Below are 20,328 nucleotides of genomic sequence, written 5' to 3'. Positions count from 1 at the left end.
TCGACAGAGTTAATTTGTATTTGAATGGGAGGAGTAAATAGCTAAACGCGGAAATATGGAGCGTGCTGGTGGAGGGGTCGCAAGGAGTGAAGTTTTGGAAACCCTGTGGTGTAGTATCTAACAATCTGGCACTGCGGCACTGTGTTTAGGGTTACTAAAGGTCATGCAGTAAAGTGCAATTCGCAATTACAAAAGGAGTTAATTACGGTCAAATTATTTGGTGATGCTGTGGTGGCAGTGGTGTACAAGCACAATTTAAAAAAAAAATGAACATTCGACAAGGACACTGCTTTAACAGGAAACCGTATATCATAGGCAATTACACTATGAGATCTCTTTTACCAGTGGCAAAATATAATGGTAGGTTTTTACCCTTTTAACTGGTACAAAACTGGTGTCAGTTTTGTACCAGTTAAAAGGGTAAAAACCTACCATCATAGGCAATGTTTACGAGCAATGGCCCTTCTTCACATGAATCAAACGAAGGGGGCGATACATTTTTTTGTTACTCATAGTCACGTACCACTTCGGCCTATCCATCATTTGAGGGTTGATAAAATAAGTACCACTTTGTGAGAAGTCAGCAGTGGTTGCCCCGAGGATATCCTGGGCTCCGTCATGGGAATGTGGAATTTCCACAAAAGGCTCAGGGCAATCAACCGTCGCTTGTTCGAATATGAACACTAGCTTATTCTGGTAGCTCATTCTACTGGTGTTCTTGAGCCAGCGATGCAAATTTCGCATTGCCTTGACCTTAGTTCTTCATCATTCTGTAGAGCACAATTGGGAAAATCTAAATGTCACCAGAACTTCTGGTCTTCAGCCGGCTAAGCCAAGTCATCCCGTGATTTTCTCTACGTCCGAGTTCACTGCCTGCCTTGCAAACGCGGTTCTTGTCTCTATGACAGATATGTCCTGACCATCATAAGACAACGACATGACAGAATTTTGAAAACGATGCACTGGCTTCCCGCAAAGTGGAACTCAATTAATCAACAGTGGAGGGGATATCAGGCATATTCCACTCATTGACCAATACAGACTCAAAGTAAATAATGCAAATCAGGTTACTAAACAATGATGGGTAAGGAAAGAGATCTCACCAAGAAGATGTTTTCTCCAGCTGCAGGATTTTCACATCCGGGTGTTTCGATAGCCAGTCATGAGACCTTTTAACCCCTGCTGGTCTACGTGGCATGTGCAGCGTTGGGCCATGTTAATCGTTGTATACTGGCGTGCGTGGACCAGCAGGAATCAACATCTCTCTGGATTGTCTTGGTGAGATCTTTCCTTCCGTATGTATGCATGTATGTATGCTGAAATGCTTTCTCACTGCAAATAGCCAACCATTCTAATGGGAGATGCGGGAGGAAAGGACAAATAACTAAAGAAATTAGTTTTCAATTTAGATTGCAAAGCGAAAAGCTCCAGTGGCTTCCTAATATCGGAAGGAAGAGCGTTCCAGACGGCCGCAGAAGCGCATCTGAAAGCGCCGCGCGATGCAGTGACCATCTTTGTTCGATATCCTCGATGTAGAGCGAGGATATCGACATCGCCCGGCTCTCAAACACGTCTAGCCACCCTTCTCGTGTGCCGACGAGACGAAGGACCTCTGGTGGGTGTTGGGCTCCTCACCGGCTGGAGGTAGAGGAGGGCCAAGTTGATGGGGTTGGGAAGGGTCACGTTCAGCAGCAGGAACCCAGTTGAAAAGCCCAGGGAGTGCATTGCTCGATCCAGGCTTGCGCACAAAACACACGGGAGCCATCGATTACAGAAACGCCACGTGAAATGTATTTTATCAGTCTGACGTGAATGGATCTGATACCGCAATTCTTCAATGTGATAAAACTGTTTGTTTAAAAAAAAAATCTATTCTGTATCAAAAATAGCAAACCTTACAGAAACAGTTTGGCCAGATATGGCAAACAGAACTTCACAGACCAGCCTCATATCTCCCAAATATTACTAAAGGCCGTGCACATGTTTATACAAGTCTTACAACATGCACACAGGAAGTCCTGCCTATATGCGTAGCCCTGGGTGGGATCCCCCACACAAACCTGTACTGACCAGCGTGGTGAAGTATAGTCAAACAACTTCCTTAACTGACACGGTTATTGAGAGGCCTTCATCCAGCAGTTTATTCACAAAAAGAGCCACTCATTATTATTAAATTTTGTTACGTACAGATGTTAGGCCAAGTCACAGAAAAGTGTCTCACTGCTCATGTCTGTTGGCAGCCGTGGGCCAACAGAGGAAATTCCACAGTCCCATGGTGCGTGCCAGCACATTCATGTGATTAACACGATTGACTTTATACAAAGTTGCATTCCTTTTATCAATTACATTATATATATGCGTCTAATTTATATACATGTAATGTGCTGCTTTAGATGATAGTTTTTTTGGTACTGCAACTAATAATGCTGCGGGCAGAAGACACCATTTTAAAAGCATACGCAGTATACCAAGGGGACAGTTCAATTGTCACACATTTGTAAGCACCTGGGAGTCAGACCCGAGGTCACACTGAAGGTCACAGCAGCTCCCAAAGACACCCAGTCACGCTCCCACAAGGACACTTTCCTTCTGACGGTTGATACCGGTTCTGATACGACACACACTCGCGTCCACCGACGTATTCCGACGGTCTCCCCTGGAACTACATGTTATTTAGTAAACGGCCGACTATGTGAACAGTTGGCTGCGTGGTGAAGCCTGAGCGGGGTTAAATTAAAACGGGGACTTCGTATTTGCTTCGACGTCAAACAAAAAAAGAAGAGACGCGTGTAACGTGTTCACCAGCACGCCGCTCCATACCGCGGGTGGTGGACTCGTGCTGGGAGAACTTTTTATCGGGCGAGTCTTTCGAAAAGCGGTTTGAGGTATTGCCACCAAAATCAGTTCGCCGCAGCTTACCTTGACAGGAACAAAGTCACGATGATGAGGAGGGCGACGAGGGAAAGCGCAACTCCCAAGACGATCTAAACAAAGAAGGCGGAGGGAAAAAAATAACAATTAGCGAGCGCCGCATCAGGCCGAGCAGATAAGTGAAAAGGAGGCCAAATGTGTCTCAGAGAGGCACCGATTTCCTTTAATGACATTTTGTTTCACAGAGACTCGAGGTGGCGTCAAAAAGGAATCGAGAGCCGGAGCGTCTTGGCCGCTCAAACGAGCGATGAGGCAAGTGTGAAGCAATGCCATTGGTGCCAAGCCAACCATGGAAATGTCACGTTCCCATGGCAAGAGCCGGTCGCTTCGTGTGACAATCGTTGGTGCCATGAACGTGAATGTTGGGTTAAGTGAAGATGACGATTGTCAACAAGCCCAACATTAAGCTGAACAAGGTTCATTATAATGTTGTTCATAAGCATTTTGAATGCATTTTCCTGGAGGCATTCATGAGTAAGATAGTTTTATAAGGTCTGAAAAGGTAATAATCCCCCCCCCCCCTCAAGATCTGTAGTCCTCTATATATTCAGGTGCTATTGACCAACTAATGCGTGTTTATATGTGAGAGGAAACCAGAGTACCCAGAGAAACCCACACATGCGGTGGGACAACACTCTATTCCATTATTCCATACAGATGGGAAAAATGCAGTGCACATTTTTGCTGAACCACCTTCTCTTGGCGAGCAAGGATATGACTCGTCTTCAGTGTCCACGGGAAGGGATTTTCACAACGTTTGTGTGATCCGCCATCCCTCGCTTTAACAGTGCAGTATATGAAGCTGGCTTGTCTGAGCCAATGTTGATGCCTCTAGACCTTTTTAAACTGCAATCTTCTTACTCTCACACACCGTTTATTTTGATTACTCCACTGCCTTTTTGGATATCACTGGGTGTATGTTCCATGTCTTAGCTACGATGAAAAAAATGGCCGTGCGTGATAAGGATTTCTAGATAAACAAAATGGCTGAAACGTCTGCAACTTTGTTCTGTTGCCGTTACTAAATAGCTGCGTTTAAATGACTAATTAGCGATGCTCAGCTAATTGCACCAGTTGTTTTGCCCAGCTGATAAGATGCTGAATGGTAACAAAAAGGGATCTTTAAGCTTCTCCTGGAACCAGATAAATATTAATTGTTTTAAATGCACTTTTACACAAAAAGGCAATTTGAGATACATAAAAGCTCTTTATTATGCAAACTGAAGTAATATCAAAATTCATTTTTATAAAACTGCTTTGTATATTTAATTAGGGTACCAAACGGATCAAAGACTATGCATGAATAATCTTTGCAAGAGACACATTTCTGCATAAGGGATGCAAAACACCCGCAGATAATAGAGCACAGCTACATTTGCTGCGATAGCGATCACATAATAATTCATTAAAATTAGTTGAAGGTACAAAGACGACAACGATATCTTCGTGCAAGTAAACCTGACGCTGCTCTAACTTCTGCTCTTCACATCACTTGACCAATAGCACACAAACACGATCGTCTCTGATCGCAGATTTCAAATGAACTAACCTTTCATTAACGTGTATATTTTAACTCCTAGGCTGCCAAAGGGAAAATGCTGAATCTTAAGTGAATACACAATGCGTGCTCATAATCCAGCGATAAGAGACAGGGTTGGTGGCACAGACAGAGATGGAGCCGCCTGTGTGTGGACACCCCCGCGCTGCAGGGCAATGAGGTCTGTTTAAGGCAGTTCAGAAATAGGTTTTGGGTCTATCCCTGTGGCGGGTTAGGGTTATGCTAGGACGAAATTTTAAATGGCATATGAATAGTTGCCTCATAGTAAATACTGAGTAACAGAGAACCCCCTTAATTTATCCAAAATGCAGTACTACGTGAACTAATTTGTATTCAAATTATGAAATGTTGCTGGCAGAATTGCATTTTGGATAACCCATGATTAAATTGGCCAAAAGATAAATCAACCCATTCGTCAATAAAATAGCCTTAAAATAAAATATATATATCATCGGCAATGTTTTGGGCAAAGGGCCTTCAAAGTAAACAATACTTTTTTTTCCACAAGTCCATAGAACAACCAAATAACCCTGCAGTGTCGGGATGGGTCTGTGACACAGAGAGACACATAGACTATTTTTTTTTTATTTTACCAGGTAAGGCCCACTGAGCTATACAGCTTTTTTTTCAGAAGCAACCTGCCCACAAATGATATCTCAATTAAGTGGCTTACGATGTAGAAATGTATTTCAGCCAAATACTCTAAATGCATGTTTCTAAATGTAGAGAGGAAAACCGGAGGACCCAGAGAAAAATCCACACGACCACAGGGAGAATATGCAAACTCCAAATAAACAGGCGTCAGGGCCAGGATCAAATCCACAACCTCCTGTATATCAGGCGAGGTAGTTAACATCTCGTCACCGAGGCTTAACAAACCAAGTCTCCATCAACGGGAGAAATCTAAAAACAAACAAAAACACGTAAACATGTTGTTACAAAACTAAATAGACAAAAACAAGCACAATATATTTTTTGTAGAATAATAACAATTTAAATGAAATTGAGTTGTGGACGGCGTGATGTTAATGATGCACACGAATGTGAATACGTGGAAGCGTGTGTGGACGTTCGTAAAGTGAGGCCAGCACATCGCCTCCATTTAGCTCGGGGACATTCAAGCGTGTTTAGGAGGTCCGGTGGACCGGCTCTGGCTCCTGCCACCATGAGGGGTGGAAAGTCCTCTACTCGGGACAGGAGACTACCAAACAACAGAGAGTGGCTCTTCTTCTGAACAACAGAATGAAGGGGGCGTGGGAGCGTGGCGGTGAGGTGTGGGAAGTGTTAAGCCCCAGACTACTTTGGGCTTGCCTTCTCATCAGCCTTTATAAAACACCAACGATCGAGGACCCACGTATGCCGATGCAAGGCACCGATTTGCAGGCGATTGCTGGACTGGATGTGACTGTGAATGTTTGGCTGGGCAAGGAAATTTCAATGGAAAAGTTTGACCATAAGACCTGGACATGAGATCCTATTGCTTGATGTAAACACCTTGCGAATCGTTCGAGAGACTTACACTCAGGAGGATCATTTCTCTGCAATTCACGGGCATTGTTTTAAACATACATATTTAAGTGTGGATGAATAAGACAGAGGAGTAAATTGGCTGACCTCAAAGCCAATACTGCAGTAAGCCGTAGCTTATTCTTGTGAATAAATGAACTATAAATGTCATGGCCTTTCAAGACACAGCTCTTGTGCTTTCAGATATAATCATTGGCCCTTTTTTCAATATCAACATGGATAAGCACATGCATGTGTGTTGCATGCATGTGTGCTGCATGCATGTGTGCTGCATGTATGTGTGTTGCATGCATGTGTGTTGCATGCATGTGTGCTGCATGCATGTGTGCTGCATGCATGTGTGTTGCATGCATGTGTGCTGCATGCATGTGTGCTGCATGCATGTGTGTTGCATGCATGTGTGTTGCATGCATGTGTGCTGCATGCATGTGTGCTGCATGCATGTGTGTTGCATGCATGTGTGTTGCATGCATGTGTGTTGCATGCATGTGTGCTGCATGCATGTGTGTTGCATGCATGTGTGTTGCATGCATGTGTGTTGCATGCATGTGTGTTGCATGCATGTGTGCTGCATGCATGTGTGTTGCATGCATGTGTGTTGCATGCATGTGTGTTGCATGCATGTGTGCTGCATGCATGTGTGCTGCATGCATGTGTGTTGCATGCATGTGTGCTGCATGCATGTGTGCTGCATGCATGTGTGTTGCATGCATGTGTGCTGCATGCATGTGTGTTGCATGCATGTGTGTTGCATGCATGCGATGAATTAATGGCGGTTATGCAAGCGAGGTGAACGAGTCTTCGCAATGGAACAAAAACGTATAGAGACAAATTTGATGCAACATCATCAGTAATCAGCTTTATTATAAAAAGAGACCATTGAGAAAATGTTTCCTTTCAAATGGATTTCTTAAATACATAGTCACCTTTCATGTAATGATTCTGTTATATGCGTAGACTAATGAGATCATGTTTCATAACAAGCTCATCATTAATCTGAATTATTAGGATGCTTGCTCTTAAACATTTTCTTTTTAAAACATCCTGTATGAGGCATTCATCAAGAAGATGTTTAAAGAAATATATCCTATTACCACTAACCCCTTCCCGTTTCGAGACGTCTGCAGGTTGCAGGGTGGATCCCATTCACCGCTAAATCTTGAAACGCGCAAGCAGTTGAGCGTGACATTTATTGAGAGGCATAGCACCGTTGTTTTTAGTGACATTATAATTACTGCAGGGAACCGTAGCAACACGACCGCACTCTACAATAGCTGGCACCAAACTGTGCCACACGCCTTCCTGCAAGGCTTTGTGGGAGCATCAGTACCGATAAAGTTATTTTATTTGAGCTTTTATTCCGGCTCCATTAATCAATCAATTTCTGGATGAAGGCTTCCCCAACCAGTGTGGTGTCAAGCCCGTTGTTTAACCATACTTCACCACACGGATCAGCGTAAGTTTGTGAAGCGGAGTGACCAGGATCGGTTCAGATTATCCCCTTGCCACTGATGTTAGGCCATAGCTGGGAATCAAGGTCAATTTGGCGGGTTCATAAACCAGTGTGCTATCCACTGCAAACTGCTCCACCTTCAAACAGTGATTTACGATGCAATCATAGTTTATCTAAATGAAAGCAAATACAATACTTGTATTAATTACATTATTTTATATCAACATGGCCAGCTTCATTTGGAGTGTGGCTTTCTTGCAGACATTAACCGTTTGAGTATTCGTGTATGTATATTGTACTTTTTCGCACAGTACACAGTCGACCGTGCTCATCGGAGGTGTGAAATGTGAATGCTTCTGCGCTAGAGTGTGGATGCTGAGGCACAACAACAACCGCCATTTTCCAAAAAGTGGCGGTGATATAACCCATGGCGCTTGTGCCAGAAAGTCACCAAGGACAATTATATCAGCACCAGGATGGTTTTGGTCTCAACCAGGGGTCAGCAACGAAAATAACAAGAAGAGCCATTTTCTTCGAATTTGGTTAAAAAAAAAACTCACAAATTCAAGAGCCGCAATGGATGTGAATACGGGACAGTTCTTAATGAATAACGTCACAAAGCAGTCCTGAAAGAGCCGCAGGGGTTGGCTCTGGTCGGCTCTGGAGGCGACCCCTGCAGCTGGTCGATGCGTTCAATGGTAGCAGTAAATTTCGATTTAAAGCTTTCGTGACTGCAGGGATTCATCTTCTTGGTTCTTTCGGTAAAGTCACGTAGAAGGGAAATAATAAAATAATAAAAAAATAAAACATAATAAAAATTTTTTTATTTTTTATTTTATTATTTCCCTTCTACGTAACTTTACCGAAAGAACCAAGAAGATGGTAGCAGTAAGTTGAGAGCGAGTTCACCGCATCTGATTCACACCTCAGATTCAGAGCCGATTCACACCTCGGCATTCGCGTTGTGACGTCATCATGCTCCGCTGTCTGTGAAGGGCTCATCAAAGGTGGGCGAGGGCACATGCATTTGGACTGAGCATTTTTTTCATGATAGCGAGTTTAATGCCCCACAGCCTTGACGGATACATTTACTTCATATGACTATGACTCCTCACTTCCGTCTCAACGGGACACAAGGTCAAACATCATTCTTGTTCTTACTCTCACTGCATTGGTCTCTCCTCTGTTTCCCTCTCTGGCCGCTACCCCTGCTCTCGCTGTGATCTCTGTGCGCATGCCCTCTCTCTCTCTCTCGACCCTATATTATATTCTCTCTGCTCTATGTCATTCCCAACGCAGTGATCGCCATTATTTATTTTATTTTACCAGGTTAAGGCCCTATACGCTTTGGTTCTTTCGGTACGTCACGTAGGTAGAATTACAACAAAATAAATCACGACGTTTCGATAGCAACACAAGCCATCGTCTTCAGGTGAAAATCGCGACAGCAGCGGTGTCTGCTGCGAGCAGCACGATGTCTGGTGCAGACATCGTGCTATTTTTCAGAAGTGATCTAGCCACAAAGGGAAGCTCAACAAAGCGGCTTATCATCACGTGTAAATTTATAAACACATGTTAATTCTAAACGTAGAGGGAAAAACCGGAAAACCCGAATCGAAATCTACGCAAACACGAGGAAAACATGCAAACTCCAAATATACAAACATTAGGGTCTGGATCGAACCCACGACCTCCGGTATACCAGGCACGATCGTCAACATCTCGCCTCATCAGTTCAGCCAAAAGTTATGATTGGGCACCTGGATCTGCCAACTTTTGGTTGGCAGCATCATCTTCACAAGTAGGGCTGCTGGCACATTTCCAGGACGTGAATTGCGACAAAACTCACATTGCAATGCACCGCCCAAGCAACGCCGCTTTTGGCGTGGCGATGATTTTTCTAAGCGTTTTATAAGATGGGCCTGCCTCAACTCCGGAGATGTGAACTGGACACGCCCGTTTGCCATGCCACCGCCACAAAAACATTCACCGTCTGCCCCTGCTGGCAGATCTGTCAAACGCGTGACACAGGCTTACAAATCTCACCCGGTGTATCTATGCCTAATTCACGTACAGCCTTCCTTTGGCTTAGTCGCTTGAAAACAGTGTGTTCCGCCAGGTATAAATGTTCCTCCACCAGCACGTGAATCACACCCATTGTCCTCATGTTATAATGCGTGTGGAGGGGCGCCACTGATTTCCATTTGTGGCTGAGCAAGTCCTGCAGGGTGGGGGGAGGGCAGTTTACGAGTAGGATGACCACTGGCACGTTCTTACATCTTCCAAATTAAATCCAGGATTCTTATTTGGGAGGGGGCAAGGTAATGCATTGGGATGGTCTGTCCATTTCCTTCGTAAGGTGTGTGTGGTGTGCGTGGGAGGAAACCCGGATTATCCAAAGGAATCAGATTCTTTAATTATTCCGGAGGAATCCGATGAGCGATTAAGCTTTTTTTAAAAATCCTTTATATTAAGTTCACTTGCTTGCTTGCTTAGGACCGTGCAAATCTTTCGGTCGTTTTTTAACCCACTTCCCGTGATCCAATCGAGCTGACATTTTGCACACAGACTCGTTGTGCGTGACAATTAATGTTCGTGAAAAAATTTTCCCAAAATGTTACACTTTTTAGGACAAAAATATTATATTTAATTACCAATTGCTTAATGCTGCCGTGCAATCATCTGACCCATAGGTGGCAGCCATCTCAAGCCAGAGGACGAGAGGACTCTAGCCGCCACGTATATAAAGGATTTATAGTGAAAAACTTTGTTTTTACGGGTTATACTTGTTAACAGTCCAGTTGGGGCGTGACACAGCAGGTTTCACATTCAAAGTGACGCCGCCACTGTGGAGCAATGGTCAGCACAGACGCCACCGCTACGGTTCAATCTCCTGGCGAGGCAGTTGTAACAATGGCGCAAGTTTCTTAAATTATCTCCACCCCTTCTGTCCACGCAGCAGTATAAATAATAAGTACACCCCAATGAATCAATCGGCAGGTCCCACATGGTGAGACAAAGTGTGGGTAACTCCCACATTTTCCAAGATGTCTGGCCAGCGTGGAAGAGTAGGCCAAGTACCCTCTAGATGGGCTCCGTCTAGTGGAGGCCCTTAGGCCGGCAGTAGCACGAGCATGACATTTTGTCTATCCCTTGCAGCAATCGATAAAAAAACAACTACTGAAAAAGGTGCGTCCAAAATCCGGTTGCCTACACCTCAAACCAGACCGGCGATCCATCGTCGGCCTCAATGGCCTCGTTATCGACTGCACGAACGACACCGTCAGTCAATTATTCGGCGAATAAGCACACATTTAAAGTTAATTCAAAATTAAAATTGAATGCTACCCAGCCCAGGTGGCATGCGACAACAGCTGCCAAGGAGACCTGAGGCCACATGGGGGAACCTATTCACGGCAACCCCCCCCCCCCCAGATTATTTATGGCGATATTTCACCCTTTGCAACAACCGTGCATTTCCTAGCAAGAAACCATCGTGTGATAAGCTACTCTGGGGTACTTATTTATTGTGTATAGGCTTACACTGAAAAAAAGTACAAACAAACAGCTAAAAGTTGGAAACCAAAGTCAGAACCACGTTATTTTACTTCCGAGAATGCCGCATTGCTGTGACGTGAATCGAAATGTATTTTAGTTTTTCAGCAAAAAAAAAAACCCTCGCCGAAGGTCAATGCCCCTTTTTCAGGAGGCCCTGCTTTGGGAAGTTTTGCTCATTTCTGATTCAATGTGCGTTTTGTAGCCGTTTCATTCGCCTAAATACTTTTTGAGCTCAAAGTAGCCGGTTTACAAAAGCCTAAATATGCATCTGCGCTCAGATGAGCACGGGCGGCGGAACGGTATTCATATCCATGTCTACGGTGGAAATTCCACATTTCCATGGCAGGGTCAATGCCACTCAAAGACCGTGTCTGTTCATATATATATTAACATGTTTAGTAGATCACATTTCTATTTTGCAACACGTTTCTCACGTGTCTACAATGGAGGAATTAGATTTTTCTGTTTCTTCAAATGTGTAAAGTTTGGACTCAGACACTAACCTTTGTTAAACATGCTAGGGGATTTGCACCAGTAACGTGATGCTTTCAATCGTTTTAAAAGAAGTTTGTGGCAACTAATTTCCGCTTATTATTAAAATTAGTCACCGGGTCAGCGTACATGAGGTGCATTTTGCTTTTTAAAGGCGCGTTTAAGTGCATAATGTACCGCCTTTCAGGTGTCACTACTCGAGCCTATTGCAGATCTATTTTTTCAAACATCCACAGGGCTGCACTTTGGTAGATGTGATTGACACTTAGAGAGGACTGCTTAACACTTTAAATGGACAGATTCCAAAAGCAACAAGGCTGTTTTCCCAAGACAAAACAATGCTTCATTTAATAGATTCCCCATGCTCGCAACACAATCCTGCACTGCCAAAACATCACAATGCATTACAATACATTACGAATAAACATGTGAACAGTAAGAAGCTGTTACACTGTGTGCTGTATGTAAAACAGTAATTTGGGAGTCTCAAATGTGTTTTCTCTTTCTAGAAACATACCATTGTATAGTATAATTGGGAGCAAAAAAAATATGTAAACATTCAGTATTGTCAGTAAAAAATAGTCCAGTGAGCACTATTTTTTAAAATAAATATTTCATTACATTGAATGGTAAAATGTAGAGTCCACGGTTTTAAAGTTAAAGTGATCCTTGCTCAAGCGATTGTGAGATGGCGAGTCGCAGATGGCATTGAGTCAGCGATGAAAAATGTTTACAGAGACAGCGGGAGAGGGCGGGCGGTGGAGGCTATGGACGCGAGAGTTGGTGGATCATCGCTCAAATACCAAAATGTTGCGAGACTCCCTTCCCGTGGGCGTTGAGGAGGAGCCATGCTCTGGCTCGCTAGCAAAATGGAGGACAGCAAAGTGTGGACTGATGTAATCCGTCACTTTCTAATGGGATCGAGCGTTGCTCCCTCGCATGCGTGGGTTTTCTCCGGGCACTCCGGTCTCCTCCCACATGTTGTATAAACATTCACTAATTGGCTGAAAACATGTTCATAGAACTAAACTATTTTTATTTTACCAGGTTAGGCCCACTGAGCTGTGAAACTCTTTTTCAGAAGCGACCTGGTGACAAATGATGGCTCAATGAAGTGGGTTATCACATGGAAATTTATAGGAGCCAATACACTCAACGCAAGTTTCTAAATATGGAGGAAAAAACCGGAGGATTCGGAGAAAAATCCACAAGAACGCGAGGAGAGAGACATGCCAACTCCAAATATACAGGCGTTAGGATCGGGATCGAACCCATGATCCAATGCATACCAGGCGAGGTAGTTAACATTTCGCCACCAAGTAGAGTGATTGTTGGTGCTGCCTCACGGCCTGGTAGCCTTCTAGCTTGTCTGTGGTGCCACAGTGATTGTGAGATGCTATTTGCACGAACGAATTTTGAGATTTTTTTTTTTGTCGGACGTATACAAGAAAGTCCCCGGTTGTGCAACCTCATTCTCGTAACAACCAATGCGAGACACAACCTATTTCAAACCAGCGGCACTGGTACGTGCAAAATAAAACTACGCAACAGTCCCATATTAAAACTGCTTGTGCATATTGGTGAGAACAGAAGGTAGACCGAAAGTCGTGAGCAATTCATGAAAACAACCATCGACTTAAGACGGGGTGGGGAACGTCCGGCCCACGGGCCATATAAAGCCCGCGAAATCATTTGGTCTGTTCCAGCCATCACATTAGGGGTGATTTAATTAAATGTTTGACCAAACATAACGGGTTAATTTTTAAGTTGATCATTTTGTATGGCCCGCGAATGATGTTATACATATCCAAATGGCCCTTGTCAGAAAAAAGGTTCCCCACCCCTGACTTAAGTAAAGGCAACCATACCAAGTGAGACCGAGCAGTGCAACACTGCAGAACACCCAACGGGTGATGTAGCAATTCCAACATCCATTATTGCATGGTGTACATAGCACCTATGATTAGCACGGTTGGCTACCGACAGTAACAAAAAGTTCAACATACATACAGAAGGAGGAATCCCATGAGCTATGAAGCTCTTTTTCACAAATGTCCAGTAGGGTCTGGTCAGCAAGTTACAACAACAACAACAACAAAAAACACTATAGCAGTACAAAGCATAGGAAAGGTAAACAAAAATCACGAAAACATTTTAAGCTAAAATAAAACTAAACAATTTCTTATTTTACCAGGTAAGACCCACCGAGCTATTAGCATTTTTTTTCAGAAGCGACCTGGCCACAAATAATAGCTCAACATACGACGTGGAAAATGTATAGCAAGCAGCCAAATAGTCTAAACGTGCGTTTCACAGCGAGCGAAGGGGGCAGAAACGGGGTGCTGCGTTGGGAGCCCTATTCTCGAGGGCATGTTGTTCAGAGTGGCAGGGTCTTACAGTCCTCTCACTGAAGTGGAGATGATGGCCTCACTGAAGTGCAATGCGCCTTCAGTTCGGGGACGTGTTACGTCGAGCGCCGTGAGGAACCCGTGTGAATGGCGCAGCACAGAATCGAGTTTATTTTTGTTTGCGAGCGTGTGAAGAATTACGAAAGCATTCAGGAGGTTAACACGCACAGCGACTATAAAGTACACATCAGAAACTTACCTATTTTTGCTACACTGCCATCCACAGATGCCCTTCCCCCTCACCCCTCCGGTAGTGGTTCTACTAACCCATCCGAGGACGTGAAAAAGTTGGTCCAAAATAAAAAAAAAAAAGCTAAATTAGGAATGACAACTCGCGCTCTATAACCGCACCGCCACCTGTCCTAAAACATGCATTCTGCACGCGTGTGAGTGCGCACGTCACCATCCTCATCATTATCATCGTCACCGTGTATATACCCCGCGCCTTTCACGTCAAGCAAGTCTCAAGGCACGCGCTGGATAATTGGGGTGAGGTGTGCAGCTGGCAGTGTCAATTCACACAAACTGCCGCGTCCGATGGGGGAATTCTTATTTCAGGCTGAATCAGGTATGGGGAATCGGAGTTTTTTGTTTGTTTGTTTGTTATTATTGACCTGCCATGGGATTTGACACAGAAACACCAGGGTTAGCCCTGCTTTATTGCCATTTATAAAAGATGCCAAAAAATAAACTCAACCTGTCTCCCTTGCTCAAACGTGCACTGCAGCAGTGGTCGTCTGCTGCTCGCGCCTGAGCACAATGGTAACGAGGTAAAGGCGGAGCCCCTCGGCTTGCTCCACTCACGCGACTGTCGGCAGGGAGAGCCTCCACTCCACTTAGAGGTGGCTCCAGACAGCCGCCCCCCACGCCCTCCACCGGATGTTTGGCCTACTCTTCCACGCTAGCCAGACATCTTGGGAGGGGTGGAGGCACTCAACACTTGACCCCACAACACGCAGCTTGCCGATCGACTGATCGTGGTGGAATCCAAAAACCCTGCTGGGTGGACGGAGGCAGGCGGGGTTGATGAACGATCGTGTTTCAACTTCAACTGCCAATGGTGGAAATTCCATATTCCTATGCAGGGATCAGATTATCGATTGCACAAGCGTACATGACTTCCCACAAAACGACACTCCTTTTGAATATACCAGAAGGCACAAAGGCTACCTTGACCTCTGACCAGGATTTGAACCCACGTTATTATGACTGTGTGTAAAGCACGCTAATAATAAACACAGCACTACCTAGCCGAGGGGTTGCAAATCGCAATAACAAGAGCCATTTTTTTTCGAATTCGGTAAAAAAAACTCAATATTTGAAGAACCTCAATGCTCATGAATATGAGACGGTGGTTGTCCTTAATAAATGACATCACGAAGCGGTCCTCAAAGAGCAGCACGCAGTTCCGGAGCCGCAGGTTGATGAACCCTGACCTAGCCAAATACTGCCAACATCCCTTCATTGAACTGGCTGGATGGGACCTCCTCAACCGAGCAGCTTGTCAAAAATCCTAAACATAACGGAAACCACGTAGACACTACAACCTTCTTTGCGAGAGACAAAACTGCTGCACTTGAAATTGTAATGGTGTGTCAAGAAAAAGTCTGCTCTAAAATAAGCATTTTGCTCACGTCATATTTTTTTAGCTCCTAATTTTTTTATCACCGCAGCAACTTGACATTAAGCTCCGTCGCGCACTATAATTTCTGCCAATGCACACATCATCATTGCTCAGGGCACTGCACGGGCAGATGTTAGCGCTTGAAAAATCCGCACACACGTCCCAACAGTCGCGGTGAGTCAGCTGTGGATCTGTGTTTCTCCCAGCACCCTCTACTTTTGGTTTACGGAAATAAAACTGGCAGTGATAAAATGTAAATAAATATTTCTAACAGTTTGCTACTATGGTTACCAAGGAGATGAGGGTTAAAGTAAATGCCTTTATCATTTTTTCCTCCCCAAAAAAATCTTATCATGTTGCAGTGAATAGCTATGCTGAAAGCATATCTCCCTAACTCATTCTGTTACGTATTTTGTTACTTTTCATTAAATGTATAACTAAGCTAGGTCCTCACAAATATCTTTCATAATTTTGCCATTGTCTACCGAGGCAATGATTCATTAGTCTCTTCCAGGATCTGTCCAATTGGTAGCATGTTATGTGGTCGATTGTTGAGTAACCTTTCCTAAACCCAGCTTGCTTATGAGGTTAATTTCCCTCTAAATTGTCCCTAATTCAGTTACCAATGATACACTGCCCTTCACAGTATGAAAACAAAGGAATGGTCGCAGAAGCGATGGTATAAATGTGTAAATCGTCAAAGTAGCTGGACCTGTTGTGGAACAAACCAGGTGAACCCATTTCCTAAATACTGACACAGAAATGGAATACCTCAATCGTGGGATGCTGCATCAATAATTATTTAAATACTGTATTTGAAGGGGGTGATAACACTGGGCCGATGAATCACATATCAGATTATACTCACACCACGTGTATTTAAATCGTAATTGTACTTATGTAATCACAGTGCGAAAACGGAAATGTTTGCCATACATTTTATACAATTGGGAAGCCACAATTTCAAGTTGTCATAAACGTATTCAATGCTGAATTTATGCCGGCGAAAACAGCATTTGCACTTGATATTTTTTTTCTTCCCACAGAGTAAACACACATTGCATTAATGCGTTATTGCATCGCTGTGTAACATCATTAAGTACCTTCTAGAAATCCCTCATGCTCGCGGCACTTCTTAAAATTATTTTTCTATTAATATCCAAAACAATTTATTCTTGCAAAATCACAGAAACAACACGGAGCGAATTGCCTCTTGCTGCTTCGCTTCATACAGATCGCCCAATATGAATATGCCAATGCTGCAAATATGTCACTTTAAATTTGACTGACAAGAAACCGTATGCCTCGTTAAATGATTACTCCCGTGTGTTGCGGTAAGACCAATTTACAAACACGAACGTGCCCTGCTTAATAATTGCCATAATGGATTCGATTAAACGTCGCTATTGCGATACTATCCTTGGCACGGGGACCCTTAGTTTTGCTTACAAGCACTTAGTTTTTACACTATGAGACCTCCTTTACCAGTGGCAAAATATAGTTGCAGGTTTTTACCCTTTAAACTGGTACAAAACTGACACCTTTATACAAGGCATCATGTTTGCAATAACAACAACACAAGCAGTCAAAATGCTGTTTCGGGTGTGGACCAATCAACTTTAAGGACAGTGCATATTATTATCATTATCAGAGTTGTTTCTTTTTGTTTGCATTTTGACTGCTTGTGTTGTGGTTATTGCAAACATGATGCCTTGTATAAAGGTGTCAGTTTTGTACCAGTTTAAAGGGTAAAAACCTGCTACTAAGCAATTAGTTGTTATTATGGGAATACTTTGATGTCAACCACTGATGCATTTGGTTCAGCCTTCATCGCAACGACATTGGAAGTGCGATTCACATCAAGTCTTCTTTCCCTAAACAACGCGCGACAATTCTCAGAGACGGTTGTATGATGAGGTGAAGGTGATTAAGTTAATCCTGTGAACAATATAACATTGTTGAGCCCAACTTAAATTAAAACAACACCAATTCCATCGACTACTCTATTTAGCTTCTGCAAAGGGTGTACCTGATTAAACCGGCGGAACACATGAAATTCGCATCCCGCATTAAGGTATCTTTATATATTCATCGATATATGAAAGGGAAATTTGTGGATAAGTGTGTCTGTTCGAAATGTTTAGCATACTTCCCAACATGCTACAAACTTGAAATTTGGCATGTGGGTAGCTCCCATAATGTACACAATGTAAAGAATATAAAAATAGACTTTTGTATTTTGGGGGGGGGGGGGAATGACCATGAAGTGTGTGGCGTCAACCCGCGGCAAAAACTCTCCAACGCTGAGCTCTGACGTCATGACATTTGCACAGCTGATGCCGTCTTAAATGTCGACTTGAACGCGACTATTTGCAGCTTGCCATGTCATTCCCTTCCCGAGTTGCCAAAATCACGCGTTGTTTTTCGGGTAACGCAAAGAACCATGCTACATCATCATCATCATCTATATTCGTTCATTGAATAAACTTAAAACTAGGTCTAAACTATTAATTTCCGTGCGAAGAACGGGTACAACTGCTAGTGCTAATATATATTTCCACACCTCCGATTAGCACGATTGCCTACGTGCTGTTATATACTCAATATTCACAATCTTACGGCTGTGAGATCGAACCCTTAGTGGCATTTGACTCGCCCCATCACCCATCTGGGACTGATAACAACAGGACCACTTGATACGAAGTAAACAGCGGTGGTGCTGTTGAAAATGAATAAGGATTTCCCACCACTGGCTCAGGGCCTTCCATGAGGATCAGCACTACGACATTCCCAACTAAGCAGGCCGACTCGGGATTAAATATGCACAAACCAGCCGTAAACACATTCCTGCTGCGGAGGGAGCTGGTAGGAACGTTGGGTTGCTCGGTCAATGGCCAGGGTCAACGGCGGCGTGGTGTATTCCGCAAACATGGCCGACTGTGAGGGCGGGCACAAGCCGGCGTGAGTAGGTTAAACGTTGAGTTTTATAAGGGCACCACGCGGTGACCAGCCCCTCCCCACCCAGCCCCACCCTCCCCACCCAGCCCCACCCTCCCCACCCAGCCCGTCCCCACCCTCCCCACCTAGCCCCTCCCCACCCTCCCCTCTCCACCCAGCCCAACCCCTCCCATATTTGTATGCACGGCGGACGGACAGACACAATAATCCCCTGTGGGCTGGTGGAACCAGGTGGTTCCTACCAGTACAAGCCAATACTGTACACAACATTTAAAAGGAGATTTGTAAATGGTTACGACCAACTTTAGACTGTGCGTGACATCATTAACACTCGTCTTCAAATTCCATCAAACGAATATCCCGGTGACGGATAAGGTTAACATTTTTGCGTTAACAAATAAAAAAGCCTCTCTGCATCTGCATTCATGTGCTCAGCAACATTTCCAGTGTTATCTCTCTAGTCAGTTCCTAAAGCAGTTGCCTTGCATATTTAATGGCTTTAAACACATACCCATCTGGCTGTCATCTAAAATAAAACGTTCTGAATACAACACATTCACCCAAAACTTCTGCACCGTCTACAACGCCTGGCTATGAAAAATTACCGTCTTTGTGACAGTTATTTGTTACACTAAATGTGTGAAATTATAATGATGAATTACTGTATCTTGCAGATGTGTTTGTTGTTTCAATTAGTGAAGTCAAATGTTCATTGTTAGTAGCATTAATCTTAGAGCAATCTAAAAATGCGCTTTTCAAAAATATCCGTACCAACCCATGTTACTGCATGAATATGACACGGATGCTTTGCTAAGTGAATAAAATAAACTGAGCTGGATCCATGCAGAAATGGCTCCTCCTGGTATTGACAAAGCAAAATGGGGGTTGCAGTCACTCAATTTTCGGGGGCAACCCTTTTCAGGAAATCAAACATCTGAACAATAACCTCACAAGACAGCTCCGTGACGATGGATTGGAATTTTTGAAATCGTAATCAATTGTTAAATCTGATGCCAGGTGAATACATCCTATGCATCAACTGGTTATCGGTGCTGTTGTACGTAACAATCTTGCAGCTCAGTGGCCTGGCCCGGCAGTTGCCCTGAGAAGAGAAGCCGTGCATCTGCACTCGATTGAGTGACGTTCACTGCGCTGATGTGAGGCTCCCAGATGTTTAAATAATACATAAAAATTAACCCGTAAAAACAAAAATTTTTACTATAAATCCTTTATATGTGTGGCGGCTAGAGTCATCTCGTCCTCTGGCTTGAGATGGCTGCCACCTATGGGTCAGATGATTGCCTGCCACCATTAAGCAATTGGTAATTAAATATAATTTATTTTTTCCTAAAAAGTGTAAAATTTAGGAATTTTTTTTCACGAAAATAAATTGTCACGCACAACGAGTCTGTGTGCAAAATGTCAGCTCGATTGGATCACGGGAAGTGGGTTAAAAAACGACCGAAAGATTTGCACGGTCGTAAGCGCGCAAGCAAGCAAGCAAGTGAACTTATGTAAAGGATTTAAAAACACACTCGCTATATTTGGGGGGGGCGAGGGGGAAACACCCCCCCCCCCTCCGCCACCACCCCCCCTGTATGCACGAGAGTGAGACTCCGAACCAGACTGCACTGAATATCTCAAGAAGCAGCATGCACCTACACAAGCCACCGCGTGCGTGTAATGCATTGTCATCAGAAGCCACCATCAATCCGCTGATTTAGGCCTCCTGGTGTAATTGCAATCCCACGCGGTCTCGCGATGCCATAACCGACAGCGCCTGCTGCACAGGAGCTAATCTCATTGCTCCACGTTTGTG

The 20,328-nt window shown here is 43.9% G+C and overlaps 1 protein-coding gene across 3 annotated transcripts in view; it reads right to left on the bottom strand.

Annotated features, from left to right (window-relative positions):
* LMBRD1 (LMBR1 domain containing 1) overlaps positions 1-20,328 on the bottom strand; it is a 320,053-nt gene that overhangs the window by 87,621 nt on the left and 212,104 nt on the right. For all 3 annotated transcript variants that reach the window (XM_078873086.1, XM_078873087.1, XM_078873089.1), the window contains 2 exons: positions 2,920-2,984; positions 1,636-1,738 (listed from right to left, as the gene is read on the bottom strand). In XM_078873086.1, coding sequence (XP_078729212.1) covers positions 1,636-1,738; positions 2,920-2,984 — 168 coding nt within the window. The remainder of the gene's footprint in view (positions 1-1,635; positions 1,739-2,919; positions 2,985-20,328) is intronic.

Source organism: Lampetra fluviatilis, chromosome 2 (genome assembly GCF_964198595.1).
Source record: "Lampetra fluviatilis chromosome 2, kcLamFluv1.1, whole genome shotgun sequence".
Classification (NCBI taxonomy): Eukaryota; Metazoa; Chordata; class Hyperoartia; order Petromyzontiformes; family Petromyzontidae; genus Lampetra; species Lampetra fluviatilis.
Note: the sequence above shows the minus strand (reverse complement) of the source record. Positions and strands in the feature narration are given on the sequence as shown.